Source organism: Bemisia tabaci, chromosome 1, assembly GCF_918797505.1.
Source record: "Bemisia tabaci chromosome 1, PGI_BMITA_v3".
NCBI lineage: Eukaryota > Metazoa > Arthropoda > Insecta > Hemiptera > Aleyrodidae > Bemisia > Bemisia tabaci.
In genome coordinates, this window is record NC_092793.1 from 39,098,139 (window position 1) to 39,121,720 (window position 23,582).

At 41.6% G+C, this 23,582-nt stretch overlaps 3 protein-coding genes and 1 long non-coding RNA gene across 4 annotated transcripts; all 4 read right to left on the reverse strand.

The window, feature by feature from the left end:
* Positions 1–342: 342 nt before the first annotated feature.
* On the reverse strand, positions 343–6,609 carry LOC109035509 (uncharacterized). Its single transcript, XM_019049164.2, has 2 exons — positions 3,799–6,609; positions 343–1,893 (listed from the first exon to the last, which is right to left on the reverse strand). The coding sequence occupies exon 1, from the start codon at positions 5,682–5,684 to the stop codon at positions 4,188–4,190; it is 1,497 nt and encodes a 498-aa protein (XP_018904709.2). The 5' UTR covers positions 5,685–6,609; the 3' UTR covers positions 343–1,893; positions 3,799–4,187.
* On the reverse strand, positions 343–10,265 carry LOC140224656 (uncharacterized). Its single transcript, XR_011899916.1, has 2 exons — positions 8,529–10,265; positions 343–4,112 (listed from the first exon to the last, which is right to left on the reverse strand). It is a non-coding gene; the product is annotated as an uncharacterized lncRNA (long non-coding RNA).
* A 7,438-nt stretch (positions 10,266–17,703) lies between these two features.
* LOC140226108 (uncharacterized) lies at positions 17,704–19,677 on the reverse strand. The gene has a single exon (XM_072306606.1). It carries the CDS (start codon positions 19,675–19,677, stop codon positions 17,704–17,706), a length of 1,974 nt encoding a protein of 657 aa, XP_072162707.1.
* Positions 19,678–21,360: 1,683 nt separating this feature from the next.
* LOC140226109 (uncharacterized) lies at positions 21,361–22,857 on the reverse strand. Its single transcript, XM_072306607.1, has one exon. It carries the CDS (start codon positions 22,855–22,857, stop codon positions 21,361–21,363), a length of 1,497 nt encoding a protein of 498 aa, XP_072162708.1.
* Between the last annotated feature and the right edge of the window lie 725 nt (positions 22,858–23,582).

Sequence of the window (23,582 nt, forward strand, 5' to 3'; positions counted from 1 at the left end):
TGCTTGACACATCAAAAATTCACCTCGAATTGAAAATTGACCTCACATCAATTCTTTGTAATTGGTTTAGTACGATGGAGATATAGAAAAGAAGGAAGAGGAAAAACAAATCCTCTGAGACCGAGATGAGACTGACCACGTTACTGCTCATCCTGTTTCTATCTATCTTTGGAAACAAAGAATGGATGAGAAAATCAACAATGAACCTGGTATTTGATGTTGACCGTGTGTTTGCTATGCACAGTAAGTCAAAATCTCAACTCTGCATTTCTAAACCTTGCATGTCTCGAAATTCTGTCATATTGTAATGGGGGGGAGGATGAAATGATCCGTACACGTAACTCGAAATGGTAGAGCTGATATATATCTCGAAATATAAAGCAACAGTATACACAGGATGCACTATACTCTAGCTAGTCGGCTAGACGCTCCTAAACTCGCTGCCTCGTAGATACCGGATACGAAATACGAATGAATCCGCCGCGAATCTCGAGAGCATACATCTCGTAGCGTCCGATGACGCGATGACGTCAAAGACGTGATTGCGAGATACATCGGCGCTCCGAGATGGAAACTCTAAACATCCAAATGCTGACGCCTGAGCCCGCACTTGCGAAATCGATGGCTTTCGGCCCGAATGAGCTAGAAAGCATAATGGAATGTGGTCCGAAAACGTAAGTGATAGGGCCCCATTCTATTACACTCTTCCACCTTAGGCAAAAAAAAACGAAAAAAAAAAATGATTTAACCATTCCTTTCGAAGCAAAGGCCCTTGCGTAGCAAGTGCAGCGTTTCATCGTAAAAAAAATAGTAAAATAAAAGTAGATTTAAAAAAATTATAAATAAAAGGAGGCTAGCGTAAAAAAAACATTAATCGAATAGTAATAGAAAATATGACTTTTTACGAAAAAAATAATAAATAAAGCGGCTACATTTTATATTTGCCGGCACCCGATCAGAACTTTGGTGCGAGAGGTTTCATAGCCGTTCTGTTCATGTAACAAAATCCCAAAATTGCTATGAAATCTGTTCACCGCAGTTTAACCTGGCGCATTCGTGGTACTCAAAAACAAATTTGAATCGAAAAAAAACGTAAATAAAAAATTGAGTACGAGTACCCGATTTCGGTACTTAAAACTACTACAAAGAAATTTGCTGTCGCTCCGAAAAATCTCAGGTGCCATGCCCGTCCAACACATTCTGCTGACTCAGAAGCGCCTCGTTCAGTCCTTCGCGATGCCCAATGTTGATATTTGCACCATCAGCTGTCCTTCATGAAGCGCCGTGATGCTTCGCGGTTGCCAAATCGCCGTGTCGCCTTCGCCGCAAGGTTGCAGGGATCGTCCCGCGATCTTCAGGATATCCGGATGATGTCCAGATGCCTTTGCCGATCAGATGAGCGAAGCACGCCCGGATCCCGCCGAAAGTGGAGGTAGGATGAGCCGGGTGTGAAGAGTGCCTCCAACGTGTCTCGAAGCCCACTGATGGCCTCTGCTTGTCCTAGGGATCGGCCTGCCTGGCGACCAGTGGAAGAAGTTTGCCGCCTCGTCGATTGGTTGATACGTCCGAGGGCGCTGAGGGATACGACCCGCCAACCAGTCGCTGGATGCCGAAGCTTAGCTACTCCGGTTACGGTAACCAGGGGATGATGAACCAGGGAGAGATGTTTCTACCCCGGAAGCAGGGCTGACCGCTGAGGAAAGGGCCGCCGGTCCCGACGACAGGAGATGAGCCGGCCGGTATCCTGCCTGACGATCAGCGAAGTCAAAGTTCCCGCGATTTGGGCGCTACTTTGGTGTGAACCATTGAGGATGCGTGGACTGTAAGTGCGGTTCCCATCAGAGATGCGAATTCCGAGACGGCATCAAGAAACTTCTCTTGCGAACAGGAATCCTGCAACGTTGCCAAAAACACAGGATTAGACTACTGCGCTGGAATTTCCTATTCTCAGGAGAAAACATTACATTAACAAAATTTAGAAGCGCAACTGTAAAATATCAGCGCAGGATTCTTAAAATCTAGAGATATGCTTAGTAAATTACAAAAAATAATATATTAATAAATTAAGTAAACAAAAAAACCATGGTAGCATAATTTACCGATCATACCGGAAATATGAGTATAAACCAGTAGAAATAACAATAAATTAATTTCCAATATTATATAAGGTTTCGTTTTTAAAAGTAATACAAGTAATTAGTCGAAACCATTCTACACTTTTAAACGAAAAACAGAAACCTAAAAACGGGGGCAGTAGCGCCTTTTCTCCACCACGAAATTTTTCTCAGACAAAAAATCGAAAACTGTCATGGGTTTCCTTGTTGTCACAATACATTCGTGAATATTTCCAACGTAACATGGACATTTCTAATAAGTTGATGGTTGTTCAAAGAAATCAAAAACCATCGGGCATACTTAAGTATCGCTTTTGATACAAATAAGGAAGGAAGTTTGAAAAGTAAAATTTGCAGGTACCATGAAATATTAGGTAAATAAACATTCATAAAATCAGGATTTAAAATAAATCTGACGACGCTGCACACAACGTGCCGCGGGTTGACAAAACTGTCCATGCTTAGGTACTGCTGATATTCCGCAAGGAAGAGGAAAAATTCTGACCTTCCTTAAGAGAGAGTGTCAATTTTATAAAATTAGTAATGAAGTTAGGTAATTTTGGTCTAATTACAGGTCGTAGGTAATTCAGAACGAAAATTGATGAAAATTGCTAACTTATACTTCTTTTTTTTTTTGATAAAATGGAATTAGCAAATCCATAGCTGGCGCTCCATTGGAGCTGGCGCATTGTTTTTCATTTCTGCCAATAACACATCGAACTCGGCCGGCTCGGTTGCGGAAATTGCCGGCTAATTCCATCTTACATAACAAGGAAAATTCAGCGAGCGCCGCTCTTGTTTGAAATTTCGACATGAGAAATTTTTTCGCCCAGATTGACGGCCGACGCCCCAAAAATGGCGCAACCGCGGTATGCCCATGATTTGTTTTTCTTTCAGCCTCCGCGCGCTGACCTAGATCGGTGGCCGGGTCCTCCGAGAATTTTTTTTTTTAGGGTAAAAAATTTCAAGGAAGATGGAAAATGGAAAATCTTCAAGAAGAAAAATATGAAGAAACTAACAAAGTAAAGAAACAATGAGACGGGTCTCCTAGAATGAAATAAAAATACATACATACGATTTAAAAATTTTGAAATGAAAAATGAATAACGAGACCTGTAACGAGTTTCTAACAGAGCTAAGAAAACTTAAAAACTTAAGACTTAAAAATCATCTTTTCTCAAAACATAAGACGATCAAGAAATGCAAAAGATTGTTTCTTTAAACCTGTCCTTTTTGCAACAGCTTCTCTTTTTTTTATGGACTTTCGCCGTTCGGAAAAGTCTTTCAAGAAGAGTAAAAATTAAGCAAACACGAAAAAAAAATCTGAAAATCAAAGGATATTTTATCGTGTCCTGTTAAACAAAAACAACAAACATTGTCATTGTGATAAGAAAGTTACACGTCTTGATACCGAAAATCCTGGATTGATACTATCCTCCAGGATCGAATTTCCTCCTAAATCTCCAATTCTTGGGACTCCTCCAAGAAAAATCATGATCGGAATTGTGCCCATTAAAATAGCCATTATTTTTCAAACATACTTTCTTCTTGAACTCAGATTTGGCATCATCTGTGAAATTCGCAGTATTATAGCCTCGCTTTTTCTTACTCACTCTTTCAAATTTGTAAACTGCGCGACCGGCGGTGTCCGTGCTTCGAAAATTGCTGACCTCACCTTGCTTACCTGAAACGCGTAAACCATACGCAAGTTCAAGTCCATCGCTTGTTACCGTGAGCATCTCGACCTCGTTTACGAACTTTGATGCCTCTTTTCCACTTTCCTGCCGATCAAAATGATCATTTATACGATTTTCTTCAGTGAAAGTCACAAATTCCTCAGGGAATATTTGTATATTGTGAGGATCTCCTTCCTGAATCTCACATGGGACTGACTCCTCCTCAGATTTGCAACTCTTGAGCGCGTCGGAATCCCCACGCTCCGTAACGGGCTCGACTATCCCTTTGCTTGCGCCAATTTCCTCATAACTATCTGAAACACTGCTCAAAGATGCGTTAGACCCAACATTCGAATCATTAAAATCAGACAAGGAGTGAGCCTGCTCTGTGACCTCCTTAAATTTCGGCAGAAAACTTATCGTTCGAATAAACTTCTTGCTTAAAGTTTTTATCCTGCATGAAATTAACACTTCTTATGTAAATAGGCTCCTGATCCACAGTATCTGAAGCTGAAAAATCATATGCGGATTTGTCCAAAATCTTTTCATTGGTTTCAGCAAAAGACTTATGACCCTCATTTTTGACAGGAAAATTACTTCTAGGATAAATTTTAGTAACAAACTTATCACGAGATTTTATTGTACTGATTGAAGGATCATGATTTTGCTGAATGAAACTTTGCTGGCTTAGATGAGGATTTGCGGGTTGCGCCCTTGAAACGGCCTGGTTCGCGTTTCCGTTCCATCTACACTGCTGATTTCCGGGGTTTGCTTCCTGGCTTCGGGTCCATTTTCTTTTCTTGAAGGGCATCCCTGCCATTTGTTGCTGTCCCTGATAGAGCGCGTCACCGCTTGTTGCCTCTCGTAACCTCTTTTCTGCGGCTACTAATGCGTCAACTCCCCTGGCCAAGTCCTGCCTCATAGCGTTCAATGCTCGACTATTTCTCTCCGTCTCTGCACGATTTGAATCAACTGCGGCTACCAACGTTGCTAGAGTATTTTCAGTGGCTTTCACCCGGGATTCTAAGGATGATTCCTGCCAAGTATAGTGATTCACAGCCAAAATAGAGTTTCTTCCCTTGCTGGTTGCGGCAACGGCCAGTTCAGCATTTTTTACTGATTCTATCAACTCCTTAATTGTTGAATCACGATTATTAATCACCTGGGCCAAATACTCCGGTGCCAATCCCATTACTATACTCCTCACTAACTGTGCTTCAGTCGAGTTCACTTTAGCCAAGTTCGCCAGTTTTCTCTTCGCTTGCACAAAATCCAACGGGTCCTCATCGCTTCTCTGCGTTCGCGCAGAGAATTTCTGGAGGGCATCCTCAACATCATCGAAATATTCGATCAGTTTTTGTTTGGTTTCCTCAAAAGACTCGCAGTTTTGGAACGCTATTTCCTCGTTGTCATAATACTGCACGGCTCGTTTTCCTAAGTGACTCCTGAGCTGGTCCCGCTTTTCTTGATCCGAACACTTGCGATAGTGCGTTTCGAAGTCTTTCAAAAAGTCTCTGATCTCATAGTCACTTTCACCCTTGAAACGTCTCTTGAAGGGAGGTGCCTTAATTGAAATTATTGGTCCTTCTGCTGATCGGGGAACGTTGGATCCTGCTATCAACTGGTTCCATTCCATTATGGACTGGCTCAACGTTCTCGTCACCTCCAGCTGGGCTTTAAACATTTCTTGAATTTCTCGGTTTTGTCCCGGTATTTCCTGGAAGGCCCTGTGTCCTCGAGGATCCATCTGCGCGGAACTTTGCCCCCAATAACCAGGTTGAAATGTTTGGTTCCAGTTTTGGGTCATTTTCCGGCCGTTTTCTCTGGTCTCCATGCCCTCTAACAGTATGTCTCTTGGTCCTATGGGACTGCCTGCACAAGTTCGGTTTGCCATTCAAACCCGACCGCATCGCACTCGTTCTCAATTAAACCGGCATGAGGCAATGTGGACTCGGTCGGTCTTTCTTTGTGTTTACTGGCATCAGCGTTTTTTGCAACCGCTCTTGGTGCAACGAGCGCGATTGGAAACATAGCTACGAGTCTCTGAAAAAGCGATTTTGAAAAAGATGATTTCGTATTATGCTATTCTCTTCATTGAGTTGCTTCCCGTAACTCTCACACAAGTCGCAATTCAATGTAGACAAGGCAGCGCTTAATGTTTATTTACTCGACGCGATGTTTTATGGAAACGACGCACAATTTCCCGACGAATCTAGAGAATTTTAATTTTAGGAGAGAAATGTGAGTTACTTCCGCGTACTCGGCACTAATTTAGCTGACACTGATAGAAGCGAAGAAAGAAGAAGCAACAAAAAAGCTTAAAGAAATCCCTGATTTCGTCGCGCGTCCAGATTCTCTGCGCAAACAGCGTCGTGACTTAAAAAGTTTGATCGCAGCTGCGTAGGAGAGTCAGCACGGGAAGAAAATCGGAGAAAAAGTCGCCAATTTGTTGCGATATACACAAAAGAATTTCTAAGCGTCGACTAAAATTTACCGTTAATATTTGGAGCAAAGAGCCTTGCACAAAAAGGGCTAAAATTCGCCCGTTTTCGGGCCCTCGAAATTGGGGTCGGTGTGAGGTATTTTTTCATCTATAGGGTGACCCTTTACACATAATAAAATTTCAGATTGAGTATACGCACCGTTTTTGAAATATGGGGGGGCAAAGTCCCCGATTTTTACTCATATTTGCAGGTATTTTATAGTCGAACTTCGGCTGCTACAAGGTACCGGATGTGGATATTGAAGCGCGGTTTGCGGTGATTTGTCAAGCTATTTCTGGATTATTTTTTCACATCTTTTACATACCCGCAAATGGTTTTTCGGGGGGGGGGGGGGGGGGGGGGGGGGGGGAGCTTTATTCATACTATCATGACCGTTCGTATACGTCTTACTGGCATTAATTGCTTCGTTCTCGACTCCTCTCCACGCCGTAATCATGATGGTATTTTCTGTTAGGAATCTTTCTTCTTCTTTATATTTGACCAATTCTAATGTTGTCTCCCCCTTTTTCCCTTTTTAAACCCCCCCCCCCCCCAATTCTAAACACTCCCTCTCAAGTGTATATTCCTGTGCGGCAGATATGAAGGTGTTATTTGTGGGGAATTATTTTTCTGTCTTTATGGTTGATAAACTTTGACCCCACCTATTTCCTCCTTCCCCCCTTTACCCCTGTTTCACCCCCCCCCCCATTTCCACCGTACCTTACTCGAAGTTGTCTGCTCCCTCTGCAGCAGAAATGAGGATGTTTCTGGTAACTATTACACTATCCGATAACTATTATACTCTCACAAAAAAAAAGTATTCAAGCATGTAAAAAAGAGAAAAGAGGGGGGGGGCAGTGGAAAGAGGGAATAAGGGAGGAAATATGAACTAGTGAGGGGGGATGGGAAAGAGAAAAAAGGGTGGGGGGTGTCTCCCTTGTATTGAGTTTAAAGAAGTAAAAAATTCTTCGCTGGAAACATCCTCATTTCTGCTGCGGAGGGAGCAGACAACTTCGAGTAAGGTACGGTGGAAATTGGGGGGGGGGGTGAAACAGGGGTAAAGGGGGGAAGGAGGAAATAGGTGGGGTCAAAGTTTATCAACCATAAAGACAGAAAAATAATTCCCCACAAATAACACCTTCATATCTGCCGCACAGGAATATACACTTGAGAGGGAGTGTTTAGAATTGGGGGGGGGGGAGGTTAAAAAGGGAGAAAGGGGGAGACAACATTAGAATTGGTCAAATATAAAGAAGAAGAAAGATTCCTAACAGAAAATACCATCATGATTACGGCGTGGAGAGGAGTCGAGAACGAAGCAATTAATGCCAGTAAGACGTATACGAACGGTCATGATAGTATGAATAAAGCTCCCCCCCCCCCCCCCCCCCGAAAAACCATTTGCGGGTATGTAAAAGATGTGAAAAAATAATCCAGAAATAGCTTGACAAATCACCGCAAACCGCGCTTCAATATCCACATCCGGTACCTTGTAGCAGCCGAAGTTCGACTATAAAATACCTGCAAATATGAGTAAAAATCGGGGACTTTGCCCCCCCATATTTCAAAAACGGTGCGTATACTCAATCTGAAATTTTATTATGTGTAAAGGGTCACCCTATAGATGAAAAAAAACCTCACACCGACCCCAATTTCGAGGGCCCAAAAACGGGCGAATTTGTGCATGGCTCTTTGTTCAATCCCTAAGATGAACAAAATTTTTGTAACTGTGAAAAGTATGAAACAAAAGCGATTGAACTAAAGAACCCTGAACAATTGTACTTGATATTATTCGCCAAGAATTTCAATGAATTTACTTAAGACTTTCGCCTAACTTCTTGAATCACTTGGATTTTCAAAGTTTGCTCGAGGATTTTGTCTGAGGACAAGAAATTTGCCAGAAAACTCCTCCCAAATTGCTTTGCAGTGATTTTGCGAAACACAGTTTCACTAAATATCAAGTTTCTAAGTTTGACTTTCCGTCTAAACCCTTGAAATAATCTTCAATTACTGCACTTGTTTATACGTGAATATAATTTCACTAAGTTTATGCTTCCAATAAACTTACAGAGTACTCTCGGCGAAGTTACAGTGAGCAAAAAAATTTAATTTTCTTGAACTGTGTAGTTGATTGCGAGAAGAAAAAAAAATTTCTCTCGACTTCTTTGTAGTGTTTAAAAAAAAAATTTTCTCAAGGGAAAATTTAAGAGAAAATTACTTAGTAATTTTTTCTAATTTACTTTCAAGATACTAACCTGGGATCTTCGATGACGTGCTCGATTCCCGGAGTCTCCACTATGTAATGGGGGGGAGGATGAAATGATCCGTACACGTAACTCGAAATGGTAGAGCTGATATATATCTCGAAATATAAAGCAACAGTATACACAGGATGCACTATACTCTAGCTAGTCGGCTAGACGCTCCTAAACTCGCTGCCTCGTAGATACCGGATACGAAATACGAATGAATCCGCCGCGAATCTCGAGAGCATACATCTCGTAGCGTCCGATGACGCGATGACGTCAAAGACGTGATTGCGAGATACATCGGCGCTCCGAGATGGAAACTCTAAACATCCAAATGCTGACGCCTGAGCCCGCACTTGCGAAATCGATGGCTTTCGGCCCGAATGAGCTAGAAAGCATAATGGAATGTGGTCCGAAAACGTAAGTGATAGGGCCCCATTCTATTACAATATTACTGCCAAATTCGGTATAGAGCAAAGACAAAGACAGATCCACCACTGGAATCTCTGCAATGGCAGAGGCCTTTCCTTTCAGGACCTCAATGTTCAGCTGTATAAACAGGGTTATCCAAAAGTCACCTTCCACCCTTGTAACTTTTTTCCTGAATGAGATAGACGTTTGAAACTTTGGCAATGTCCTTCGGTCTAAAGTAGTAACTTTTTGCCCCCCCCCCCCCCACCCTTAGGGTAGCAGGGGCTAACTTTTTTTTTTCAAATGGCAACCCCCCTTTTGTGATGTCTCATTCGAAAGGTAATAAAAAAGAAAATTTTCGGCGCAAACCGCAGGTCAAAATGTTGATTTTTGACAAAACAGCGGCCGGTCAAAGTTCAAAATGGCGGAAATTTGGCATCTCCGTTTTTTTTCGGCGGATTATTCTGAAATTAAAGTTCTCGGGACGAGAAAAATGTATCTGGCATTAGTTTTCCAGAAAAGTCAGTCCTTTTCAAAATGGCGGCGGTAAAAATGGCGGCTTAGAGCGGGAAGTAGATATTTAGGCTGCTCATTGTTAGATTTGTATGAGACTTTGTATCCGGGGGTATCTCCACACGAGAAGAACGAATCTTTCATTGGATTTTTGAAATTTTGGAAAACTTCAAAATGGCGGCGAAAAAATGACGGGAAATCCATATCACGGCTATTTACCGATGGATTTGCACGAAAGTCGATACTTCTGTGGTTATTTTGGCTCGAGAAAAATGAGCCGATCATTAGATTTTTGAAATACTAAATACTTTAAAGAAGGCGGCAGAAAAATCGGTGTTATGGCCGGTGATATGGATTTCCGTCATTTTTTCTTCCCGCTCTAAGCCGCCATTTTAACCGCCGCTATTTTTAAAGGACTGATTTTTCTGGAAAACTAATGCCAGAGTCGTTTTTCTCGTCCCGAAAACCCGTAGGATTCTAAGTTTCAGACTGATCCGCCGATAAAAAACGGAGATGCCAAATTTCCGCCATTTTGTCAAAAATCAACATTTTGACCTGTGGTTTGCGCCAAAAATTTTCTTTTTTATTGTCTTTCAAATAAAGTATCACAAAAAGGGGTTTGCCGTTTGAAAAAAAAGTTAGCCGCCGCCCTCCTTAGGGAAGGCCGCCGCTGCTCCCCAAAATTTTGGGGAAACCAAAAAGTTGCTACTTTAGACCGAGGAACATTGCCTAAGTTTCAAACTTTACTTCTATCTCAATTAGAAGAAAAGTTACAGGGGTGGTAGGTGATTTTTGGATAACCCTGTACAGGGTGTTTCAGACCACCCGTACCAGGCCTTTTTCTCGGTTGGTATAGGTCGCACGAAGTCGGAGACCGCAGGGTTGAATAGGGAATTGACCCCAAGGAATCCGAATTTCGTGGTCCCGAAACCCCCCCACCCCCCTTGGGGGGTAAAGGGGGGGGGGTCACGATGCTGAAAGTCACGGTTCCCGACCGAATTGCGGATGAATCGCATCAGAATTGAAAAGCACGGAAAATTTCACGTGGAATTGACCCCTAAAAATCCAAAATCGGACCATCCAAGGCCCAAAAATGACCCCCTAAAGAGGGGAACAGTACCCCCCTCCATAATTTCTCTTTGGTCTCAAAATTGACGTAAATTCTCCAGAAAAAGACGGTTTGCCAAGTAATCGACCTCGAGAAATCCAAATTTCATGGTCCCGAAGCTCCTCTAGCCCCCCTTGGGGAGTAAACGGGGGGGGGGGGGCCAATTTTAAAAATCGGGGCTCCTTTCCGAATTGCAAATTGATTGCATCCAAATTGAGGAGCAGAACACATTTACATCTTAAGTGACTCCTAAGAGTTCTAATTGACCCCCCTGAACGGCAGAAAGTAACCCCCTGAGGAAGGGGGCCTCGCCCCCGCCAAAAATTTCTCAGGATTCCTCTTTGGTCGCAAAACTGACGTCGATTCTCCAGAAAAAGACGGTTTCCCATGTAATCGGCTCCGAGGAGCTCAGGGAACATGAAATTTAGAGTCCTCGGGGTCGATTACTTGGGAAACCGTCTTTTTTTGGAGAATCGACGTCAGTTTTGCGACCAAAAGGAATCCTGAGAAATTTTTGGCGGGGGCGAGGCCCCCTTCCTCAGGGGGTTACTTTCTGCCGTTCAGGGGGGTCAATTAGAACTCTTAGGAGTCACTTAAGATGTAAATGTGTTCTGCTCCTCAATTTGGATGCAATCAATTTGCGATTCGGAAAGGAGCCCCGATTTTTAAAATTGGGCCCCCCCCCCGTTTACTCCCCAAGGGGGGCTAGAGGAGCTTCGGGACCATGAGATTTGGATTTCTCGAGGTCGATTACTTGGGAAACCGTCTTTTTCTGGAGAATTTACGTCAATTTTGAGATCAAAGAGAAATTATGGAGGGGGGTACTGTTCCCCTCTTTAGGGGGTCATTTTTGGGCCTTGGATGGTCCGATTTTGGATTTTTAGGGGTCAATTCCACGTGAAATTTTTCGTGCTTTTCAATTCTGATGCGATTCATCCGCAATTTGGTCGGGAACCGTGACTTTCAGCATCGTGACCCCCCCCCTTTACCCCCCAAGGGGGGTGAGGGGGTTTCGGGACCACGAAATTCGGATTCCTTGGGGTCAATTCCCTATTCAACCCCGCGGTCTCCGACTTCGTGCGACCTATACCAACCGAGAAAAAGGCCTGGTACGGTTGGTCTGAAACACCTTGTATACGTATGCATACGTCAATATGCACCTCAATTGGACAGCTTTATGCAATAAGGAACTAGGGTCAAATTTTCGATATTTTTTTTATGATGAATTCCGCATCAGGAGTGTATTTACTTACTATTTAGAAAAGGAAAATCCTCAAAAACGATTTTTATCCCGTTTCAGCGACCCCGCAAAAATTTGCCGACGCAGGATCAAGTGAGGTTCATTTTGCAATTGGGACCTATACTATGGTTCCCTATTGCGTAATGCGAAACTCGAATTTCCCATTTTGTAATTCGGAACTATAAGCAGAACGGCAAAATGCTATCTCGGCTTCTGTTCGATCGATCTTGCTGGTTTTTCGTAGGTACCTGACGGTATTTATGGACGGGAAACTCGAATTTCTGGTCAAACTTCGAAAATCCAAGATGGCGGATGTGGCCAAAAACGCTATCTCGGCTCCTGTTCGATCTATAGTAGTGAATCATGGTTGTATGGGGTATTTTTGGACGGAAAACTCGAATTCCTGACCGAATTTTGAAAATTTGAAATTTTTTCAAATTTTGACAATGAGCTTGTTCAGTAATTTTTGATTTATGCATTTTTTAAAGTATTTACTAGGTACGCATAAGCCACAAGAATTTTCTCCGATATTTTTTGAATTTCAATCCACGAAAAACAAGTTTGAGGTTGCGTCTTCTGAGCTCCCCTTTAAAGTACTCTCCGAGTAATGAAAGATCCCCTGAGTGAGGTCATTTTAGGCCACATCCACCATCTTGGATTTTCGATTTTTTTAAATTTGAACAAAAATTCGAGTTTCCTGTCCCAAGATGGTCCCTGACACCAAGATTCACCACGATAGATCGAGCAGGAGCCGAGATAGCATTTTAGGCCTCATCCGCTATCTTGGATTTTCGAATTTTCAAAATTTGACTAGAAATTCTACTTTTTCGTCCAAAAATACCACCTGATACCAAAAATCAGCAAGATCGATTGAACAGGAGCCGAGACATCATTTTAAGCCATATTCCTAATATTGGATTTTCGAATTTTCAAAATTTCACGATTCACGAGTTTGTTGACCGATTCACGGGTTTATCGATCAATTCACGGATTTTTCGAACGACTCACGGGGTTGTCAATCGATTCACGGATTTGTCGATCGATTCGCGGGTTTTTTATCGATTCACGGTCGTCAATCGAATCAGTGCCGATCGAATTACGTCAATCGGTTCACGTTCCAACTTTACGATCCTTTCATGTCGGATTCATGACACGGGTTTTTTAATAGTTTGTCGATCGAGTCGGTGTCGATCGATTCACGCTCTCATTTCTCGATCGATTCATGTCAATCGAATCTATAAACCCTCCCGTCTAAATCGCATTTAAATATTTGCCACCATTCTCGAAATATTAGCAAGTCTGTAGGTATCCATATTTTTTGCACACCCTGTTTTTGGTAAAATATTTTTCCGCAGGAACAATGCACCTCCCTCCTTCCTCGTATAATGGGAAAAAGAGGTGCTTTCTCTGTTGGGGTTAACCCTCCAGTGTGTAATAGTGACACCAGGGTCGTCTCCCCTATGCAGTCAGTGGTAAAACAATCTGCAGTTCCTAATAGCAAAATGAGCTTCCCCGGTTTCTTCATTTTGCAATAAGGAACTATAGCCGTTTCCTGTAATTTTTGACAACAGTTTGATGTTTTCGAAGAATCTGTCAACACAGGGTGTTAAAGAAACTCCATAGCTATAAAATGAACCATCAAACCACAACATTGATCGTTTTGAGGAAAAACGCCAATGGTTTTTGCAAAAGTTGCTCTCCTGAAAACCTACCGTATTGCCCATAGTTCCGAATTGCAAAGTGCTATCCAATATTAGCTGTTATGCAACATGTTAAGCAATTATTTTAACAAACAAAGGTAATGTAGGGTGGACATGATTAGCATAGTGCATTAACCCAAAGCTCATTAGCAAATGCAACGGTAGGTAACTTGCAGCCTTGTAATGGACCACTGGAAAGGCTAAAAATTTAGGAACCAACATAAGTGGGTTTTAGGATATTATTTCCATATCAAAACTTTATGTAGAATACAATGAACGCATAAAAAATACCCGAATTTATTATTGAAAATATGACGGTTCTTGTTTAGGTTCATCAAACTTCTCACTTACAAGTAACCAAAATCTATGTACATATACCTACTTGAGTCAAATTGAACTAAAATTCTGGTATATAGTTTACGATGGAAGAATGAAGGAGGAGTATTGTTAAGGGCCTTTTCCGGCCCCATCTGGATTTTGCTAAATGTTTCGTATTTTCAAAGTACTAGTCCTAGGTGTTCTATTTAATATTTTACCAAACGGAGCCTGTACAAAGGTGCAGCAGCACACAGTGCGTTGATTACTAGGGAACGAGTGTCAAAAATTGATATCTCTGTTAAAAATTGTTGAAATTTCAGATAGTGAGAACGGTAGAGAAGTTACCTTTCATACAATGATGAATTTTCGTGTATGTTTTGTACTCCGCTGATTCCGGATGTAGTCCAGAATGTCAAGAAAATAAGTGAAGTGGATACGTATACCACGTAATATGCAATGCTAATGAGATTTTGCAACCCACACTTCCTTTTGGAGAAAATGTACGATACTACTCATACTACTACTCATACTCAGAAAATTTTGCAGTCATGGACACGGCAAAAAAATAAAATATTTGGGGAAAATCCTGGGACTCAGCATGGAATTGTCAGTTCACTGATTGCAGGAATGCTACACGTCTCTTGACAATTTCATAAACTGTGTATTTTGAATGAAATTTTTGCAAATTCATCACACGGAACAAAATCTTCGATGTTTATGGGTATATGTTATAGTCCATGGGTACGACAAATCTTCTCTTTTGCACAACGCAAATGTTATTTTTCCGTTTTGTGCTCAAAAAGAGGGTAAACATTTTTCGGTGCATATGATAGGGTGGACACCTATTTTGTACTTTATTGGCTGCTTAAACCAGTTTTGGTCTACCTAATTGTTCTCTAACATTAAGAATGTTGCAGGAGTCGAAATGTCCAACAAATGCGTTTTAGGGGGAGGAGGATACACTTTTGGAAAAAATTTCCCCTCGAAGTGTTATACCAATACTGCGCACAGGGATTGGCTGATGGTGGACTTTTTTGTATTGATTTATCTTAAACCTCAGCTTATTTTTAAAATTGTGGTAAGAATCCTGCTCTCCAAAGTTGGAATACCCTTTCGTCCGCTGAACTCCCAAGGGTGACCGAGGGGGCTTTGAGATGACGAAAGCTGCACTCCTCGGGTCAGCTCGTCTCTATTTGTCCTCGTGGTCCTGGACTGTGTCCGGCCTAAAATAACCGAAGCAGAAAAAATTCTGAAACGTGAAGTTTAGGACATCCTGTACATTTGACTGTCGAAGCCGGAGATGGTATCCATTTTCTCCTATCATGCTGCATTTTCTAGAAAATCTTCATTCGATAGGGAAAAGAGGATATCTTTATCCTGGTATAAATTGGCTTTAGAATCTATGTCCCAAATACCATAAACCAATAGCCGGCTATGAGATTTATTATAGCATCTATTGACCGCTATACGCAGTTTCTTGCAGTATTTGATAGACGATGGCGATAAAGTTATTGTTAGGCAATAAACTGTTTAGCACGGCTGTTTGATTTCCTTCGCTTTCTAAAACCAGCTACCTATACGAATTCTATCGCTTTTTGTAACCAGATGTAAGAATTTCTATGGAACTTTGAACACCGGGATCCTATTGGGAAATTCAGCAGGGTATCCGGGCTCAGCCCTAAGATTCCTCCTAGAGTAACTATATGAGATCCTTGCCTCATACTCAGCAATACGTCTATGTGATTGAGGAGCTTTCCGGAAAAAGGGCACATATAGCAAAAAATGGCCTTTGAGAAAAATGCATTCGAAGTTTCCATCATTATAATTATGGCCACTGACTGTGACTTACGTTCGAAATCGGGAGTCCAAGCTGCGATGTAAGTTATCATCAGTGACCGGAAAGTAATGATGGATACTTATGATGCATTTTTCTCATACGCAATTTTTTGCAATGTGCCCTTTTTCCGGAAAGCTTCTCAATTGTTAAGTCCACGTTTCTGCTGTTAAGTAGGATGACGCGTGCAGAAAACAAACACTATCTGCATGCGAAACTGCTACAAATCGTAAACTAGAATTAATTTTCATTGTGTTCAGTAATTTGTTCGTGCCTAACACGGAGGCTGAATTTAATTTTTACATCCCCACAAAATAATTATAATAAATTTCGGTCATATAGATTTAACAGCACCATGAATGCGTGAGGTGTTTTTCAAGGACAGTGTTGAAGTAAATTAGGTGGACTCAGTGAGATATTCTAATCAATTAAAAGTACACATGATTTGTCCTACAGGACATGTACAAAATATTCACCCTACTTTTCAGATGGAAAACGAACGAATAAGGTTTGTATTCAGAATAGTGTACTTTGTCCTTTCATCGAGAAAAGTATCTTCTTGGGAAAAATCAGGAAATACGCTCTTGAGCATGTCCTAGATGTACTACGGACCACTACCGCTACCACTCTGATGTACTAGAGGACTGCATTCGGAATCAGCGGAGTACAAAACATACACGGAAAATTCATCATTGTATGAAAGGTAACTTCTCTACCATTCTCACTATCTGAGCGTGAAGAGTGACGGCTTAAAAAATGATGAAAAAACAACAGTAGACCTAAAAGTTGAAAGAAAGTGAATTTTACCGAGGGACCAATTGAAGAAATGATAGCAAAGAAAGAAAAGATGGAATAGGATATGAGGAATTGAAGTGAGACAAGTGAAGAGCCGTAGCGACCCCCCAATTTGCCTTGGCTCGGAAAATGAGAGTGAGAAGAGAAAGATTTGAGATGACTGCAGATTTGCTTTAATGATCTGGAAGAGATCCTAGCTTGGGGTTTTTATTTTTACCAGACTCAGAGTGAATCGGCTACTATCCGTGGATAGGAAACCTGAAGGGTTACCAGGCGTATAGTACACCGGCTTCTGCAATGAGCAGGAACACCAGAAGGGTGTGAATATTGAGAGCTGTGTGCTATTGCACTTATTATTATTCCAGATTCCGAAGAATCGGCTTCTCCAACTTGGAGGTGGTATACAAACTGTATGAGTCCGAAATAGAGATGACTGGAAGTTGAATAATTTTGAATGCTTGAAATGATGAATTTGCTTCGTTCTGTGTAATGATGACCGCTAATGCTTGACCTTGGTGCCAATATAACGGGAAACTGAACTTCGGTCTTGATCCAAAAAACGCCAATTTCTTGCTGAGCTCCTTAGGATGTTTCTTCAGCTGCTTGCTTGGCTTGATTTGACTTGATCCTTGTTGAGAGCTTGAGAGTGAGGTGCTTCTTGGTCGACTGCTGCATTCAGAGTGAATTGATTAGCGATTTGCGGGTATATTTATATGCAGATTTCCTTTGTGTGCGAATGCGGGAAACCAACTTGCTTGTGATTGGTCGGTTGGCGAAGCAAGAGTGAATTGGGCGGGAAAGCTGCCGCTGGCCGCTGAATTTGTATTGCGCGGGCTCTATTGTGGCGAAGTTCAAATCTCGTGCGCCGCGGTGACTTGTGATTGGCTGCGGCAGGTACTGCGATTGCGCGCTGACTCGTCATTGGCGGCGGCGCTTGCGTGCTGCTGAACAAAGGATCTCATTACTGCGCGGTTGAAAGTTGACGTCTAGTGCAGAGTTGTTCGCCCGATCACCAAGGTTAAGCTACATTGATCGTAATGCTTGAAATGGAGACCGTTTGGGAACATCGCAATTTTACATCATTTTACACGTTTTAATTTTGTGAATTGGTCTGATATGAGTTGAGAATGCTGAGAAGTTGATTTCTAGAATTTATTATAATTATTATTATTTTTTATAAAGGGGAAATCAGACATACTCCCCCGTTGAACGAGCGCACGTTCAACAGAGAAGTGTTTCAAAAAATTTGTTAGTTTAGAAGCTCATATTTGGTGGCCCATGTCTGAACTTATGGGGAGGCGGCAGAGCTTGGAAACTGGGCGCCGTAAAGTCCCCGTGGTGGTTTTGACATCGACGACGCGTGTGACGTCATCAGGGCCCGGAAAGCACTTGGTGATTCGTCCTAATCTCCATTGCTGAGGAGGTAAATTATTGTCTTGAATAATGACGAGATCATCAATTTTTATTGGATCAGTTTCTTGAGTCCATTTTGATCGCTGCCTCAAACAGTTGATGTACTCATTTTTCCATGTTTGCCAAAAATGTTGACTGGCTTTGTTTATCAAGCCCCATCTATCCACGCGATTAGAAAGGGTTTCTGTTAGATTTTCTTCGGGTAAGGCGTTGAGTGGGTGACCCACAAGAAAATGACCTGGGGTCAAGGCGTCCATATCTGAGGGATCTGTTGCTAGCGGGCAGAGCGGCCTAGAGTTCATTATTGCCTCCACTCGAGTCACGAGTGTAGTCATTTCCTCGAAGTTGAAAATTTGAGTACCCATGATTCTTTTGAGATGATGTTTTGCGGATTTTATCCCTGCTTCATGTAGTCCACCAAAATTTGGCGCGGAAGCGGGCTGAAAATGCCAATTGATTTCCTTTTTGCTTAGCTTTTCCGCAATGCTTGTTTCATTAGTTTTTAAGAATGCATATAGCTCTTTTAAAGAGTTATTCATTCCTACGAAGTTGGTGCCGTTATCAGAGAACATATTTTTGCATAATCCTCTGCGAGAGACAAATCGAGCTAATGCCCCTTCAAAGGCCTTTGTAGTCAATTCGCTTACAAATTCCAGGTGTACCGCTTTAGTAGCCATACAAATAAATAGGGCTAGATACCCCTTCGTTTGCCTTGCATTTCTGAGTTTGTTTTCTTTGACTTGGAATGGTCCGCCGTAGTCACATGCTGTATTGAGAAACGGATATGCTGCCTGAACCCTCCATTTTGGTAAATCACCCATAAGTGGCTGCGTGAATTTTGGTCTGACTTTAAAACACTGGATGCACTTTTGAAGTTTAGATCTGACCACAGCACGCCCATTAATTATCCAAAATCGCTGATTAATTGCTGCTAAAGTTGAGCTGGGACCGCCGTGAAGTGTCATATCGTGATAATATTCGATTACCAGTTGAGTGAAATGATGATTTTTAGGCAATAAAATGGGAAATTTGAAGTCGTAACTCATGTCTGAGTGCCTGAGTCGACCACCGACTCGCAATAATCCCTGTTCATCTAAAAAAGGACGAAGTTTGCATAAAGAGGCAGGGCTCTCTTTTTTCTCGCTCAATGTTTTGATTTCTGATTTAAATTCTTTGCCTTGAATAATTTTTATCCACCAGTGCCGGGCTTCTTGTAGCTCCGCACTGGAAATCTGTCCAGTTCTTTTCTGGGTAGGATGCCGGGTATTATAGATAAATCTCAACATCCAAACGGTGGTTCTGAGCAGAGGAACAAATCCTGAAAATGATTTTAAGAAAGTTTCCTCCCATGATTCTTGTTTATTTTGTACCAGCGTGACGATGTCCGGTAGTTTGTCGATGATTTCTGCTTTGCTTTCTGGGTCAAATGGACTCAACTTCGGCCATTTTTCTTCTGGCTCTTGCAACCATTTTGGTCCATGCCACCATAAACTGTTGTCTGCCAATCTGTCTGGCATGCAGCCTCGGCTGGCCAGATCGCTCGGATTATCTTCAGACTTGACATGCCCCCAATGTTGAGGTGTTAATACTTCTAAAATTCGAGTAACTCGATTAGCGATGAATACTTTGAGCCGGTAGGGAGGAGTTTGGAGCCATGATAAGACGACTGTGGAGTCTGAATAGGCGAACACCTTCCTGATTGGATGAGCCATTGAACATATGTAGTGAGCAGCATCTAGTAGCTCTGTTAATAGCGCCGCCCCCTGCAACTCCAGCCTAGGGATGCTCATCGGTTTTAGCGGTGCCACCTTAGTTTTCGCCATTAAAAGGCTGGTTTTGACCTCACCGGAGCTGATTTCGACCCTCAGATACACATTGCCGCTGTATCCTAATTTACTGGCGTCGCTAAACCGACAAGATCAAATTTTACTCCATTGATCAGAGACACATGACGCGGAATACGGATCTCGGAAATTTTGATGAGTTCTTCGGTGTACTTTTTCCACTGTGCTTGAAGCTCGAGGGGCACCGCCTCGTCCCAATCTATGCCTAATAACCACAGTTGTTGAAGAAATTGCTTGCCTTTTAGCATAATTGGTGATATCAGGCCAAGTGGATCAAAGATTTGGGCGACAACTGAGGCGATACCTCTTTTTGTGTACACCGGTGTGATTTTCTCAACCTTGAATGAGAATATATCGCTGCTTGGCTGCCATTGTAATCCGAGAAGCGATTCGGAACTGTTTGCATCTGAAAATTCTACTGGAGTTTTGAGATTGGACTCCGGCAAGTCTTCCAATATTTCTGGGTCATTGCTTGACCACTTTTTCAGCTCCATGTTGCATTCACCGGCGCATTCGATTATTTCATCTCTTGCGTGTTTTTCCACGAAAAGTTCCTCAGCTACCCAAGTAGCATTTTGCAACGAAAAAATTGCAATTTAAATGAAATAAAATTTCCAGATGATTTCAACTTTCTTGCAAGAAAATTGCAATTATTTTACAACATCTGACCCCCTCATTGTAAAAAAGTTGCAATTTTTTTTTTTTGCAAAGAAATTTCAATATTGACGACCTTTAAATTTCAACCCCTAAATTTTCCGGGGAAATTATAATAATTCGAACCCATGCTTACCTAATGTCCTACGACGTTTAGCAGCATAAAATACCGGACGCCCTTGAGTGGGCTTGAACCCGACCCGCGAATGTCATAGCGGAGCACTCTTCCACTGAGCTACAGGGAGCTGATGATGAGCTTGGTTGAAATCACGCCTGTTAAGGCTGTTATCGCATGCATTGCGTCAGTGCGTGGCTCAACATTCATCATAGATTTGATTAACGCCGTTTTTCTCAGGCTTCTTTCTTTTGCCTATTATTTATTTTTTTTCGTGTTATTTATTTTTTTCATATTTTTTTGTCTGATTTTTTTTTTCGATATCACGTAATAGGTACTCACACTAAATTAACACCGGTGTAAATTATACCACATACTAACTTGAGAACTTAAAAATATTTTCAAAAAATATTTTTAAAATATTTTCAAAACTTTCTTAAGGAATATTTTTAACATGCGTGTTTACAGGCAATATTTTTGAATTATTTTAAAAATATTTTTTGTAAACATTTTCAAAATATTCCTTTAAAATGTTTTAAAAATATTTTGAAAATATTTTACTTACAATATTGCCATGAAAATATTTTGATAAAGGTGACAATATTTTCAAAATATGTTGGGCTATATGGGTTAGGTAGGTGAGACATTTAAGTCGAAAAAACTTTAAAACAACTAGAGAATTGGATGCCAGGCACATGGCGTGAATTTGTTACAACATGATTGCACCGAAATTGCAGTCTTTATAGTGCCTTGAAAAACAAGCATAATCTACATTTCTTGCAAACTTATTGCAATAAAATTGCAACTTTTTAAGCGCCTTCAAATGAACGTATAGGCAACAAGCAAAAATTGCAATCAACTCACAATCCATTGCAATGAAATTGCAATCCATGCTACTTGGGTAAGAGGTCATTTGGACTTTTGACTGGCCTTGACGGGGGTTCCTCTATCTCCCAATGTCGTCGAAGGCAAGTTTCAATTGGTTCTGAATTGATGGACAGCAAAGCAGTGATTGGTGCTGATTCTGAAGTTGTCACGGCTGCCGTGCGTGTTGCGTCATGCGGGGCGCTAAATTTGCCCGTCATAACCCATCCATAAATGCTGCTTAGCGCTATTGGCCAATTTTCATCGAGAATGATTTTTCTGCCATCATAAATGTGAGGGTACAGGTCGGCTCCAATTAGTAGATCTACTGGGCCTGGTTTCATCCACTCTGGATCTGCCAAAGTCAATGTCCTGAGAGGTTTCCTCATTGTGTTGGGAAGACTTATATTTGGCAGATCGGTGGTGATTTTTGTCATTATTGTTGCTGTTGATGTGAATACTGGCTGCGATTCAATGCGAGACTTGATCTCACATTCCACAGTACCATGAATATCATTGACTGCTTGATTGCCTAACCCTGAAATCGGAGGCGCTTCTTTGTGGATTTTTAGACCCAATTTGTGTGCACAGCGCTTAGTTATAAATGTAGACATGGCAGCACTGTCGATGAGTCCTCTGACAGGTTGATAACCACCAAATGAATCTTTGACTAGAACTAGAGCAGTTCCTAGAATGCATGCGTATTCCTTTGGTTTTGAGTTGGAAACCATAGCTGTCTTGGGAGGTTTTGATGAATCTTGATTTGACGTGTCTTCTAAGTGTAAAAGTGAATTATGCCTTTTATGGCATGTTTTGCAGGTGTATTGGTTCTTACAAACCGAACTGGAGTGATTGAATTTCATGCAGTTGAAACACAGGTTTTTCTCTTTGACGAATGATCGACGTTCAGGGATTGATTTAGCTAAAAATGACTCGCAAAAATAAATGGGATGGTCTTGAGTGCAACATGGACATTTTTGTTGAGATGAATTCTGTTTCGGCTGAACTGAGGCCGTGAGTGTCTGCTTTGATGGTGGTTGCTTGTGTTTTGGCTTAGTCGACGTGGCTGCCGAACCATCTAATTGAAGGCACTCTTTTTCGAGGAAATCCACTAGGCTATCGATGGTGGGATATTTCGTTTCTGTGCCTCGAAAATCATCAAACCGTTTTCGAAAGTAGTTATTTAACTTTTGTACCATGACTGCAGTGAGCATTGAAGAGTACTCGGACAGTTTGTGATCGAGGCCCTCTAGTGCCTGGGTGTGCTCCCTGTATTTTGTCAGAAGTGCAGGAATTTGCTGGACATCCTTCACTTCTGGCAAGTCAAGCAACCCGTTGAAGTGATGAAAAATATGCCTTCTTTCACATTGAAAGCGCTGACATAATATTTCCCAAGCCACATCATAATTTGAGTCGGTGATGTCTAACCCTTTTACCAAGTCCAGTGCCTCGCCCTTCAATGACGTGAGAAGGTACTGGAACTTTTTAACTTTCGCTAACTCATTTACATTATGGACAGAGACCATGAATAAATTATAAAAACTTCTCCAATCCTCTAATTTTCCAGTGAATTGAGGTAATTCAAGTTTGGGAAGTCGAACATTTGAGGATGAATGACTTTTAACATGAGTACTATGATTATTGGATACCTCAATTTTCGATGTTTTAGGAGTGAGCGAAAGAAAACGGACTTCGGCTGCAAGTATTGTCTCGTCAAATTCTACCTGCGCCTGTTCGATGTCTATTTTGGAATTAATAGGTAAATCAGAATTGAGACCTATTAATTCTGCTTGAATTAGATCGAATTTATCCTGGAACCCTGACAATCGATCGAACAAAGGTTTAAATTGCTCAGAATTTTCATCTGAAAGCTCATCATTGAATGTTTTTTCTATGGCCTTAACCCTAGAAAAAACTATATCTCGTTTTTTCTGAAGTGAGTCTGCTAATTTTTCACTTTCATTTACCTCAGGAGAATGAGGATTGCGTCGTTTCACCATTATGAATTAATTCTGGACTGTAAATATGCAAGTTATAATCCGGCCCGAGGGACCAAAAAATGAAGATTGACGGCTTAAAAAATGATGAAAAAACAACAGTAGACCTAAAGGTTGAAAGAAAGTGAATTTTACCGAGGGACCAATTGAAGAAATGATAGCAAAGAAAGAAAAGATGGAATAGGATATGAGGAATTGAAGTGAGACAAGTGAAGAGCCGTAGCGACCCCCCAATTTGCCTTGGCTCGGAAAAT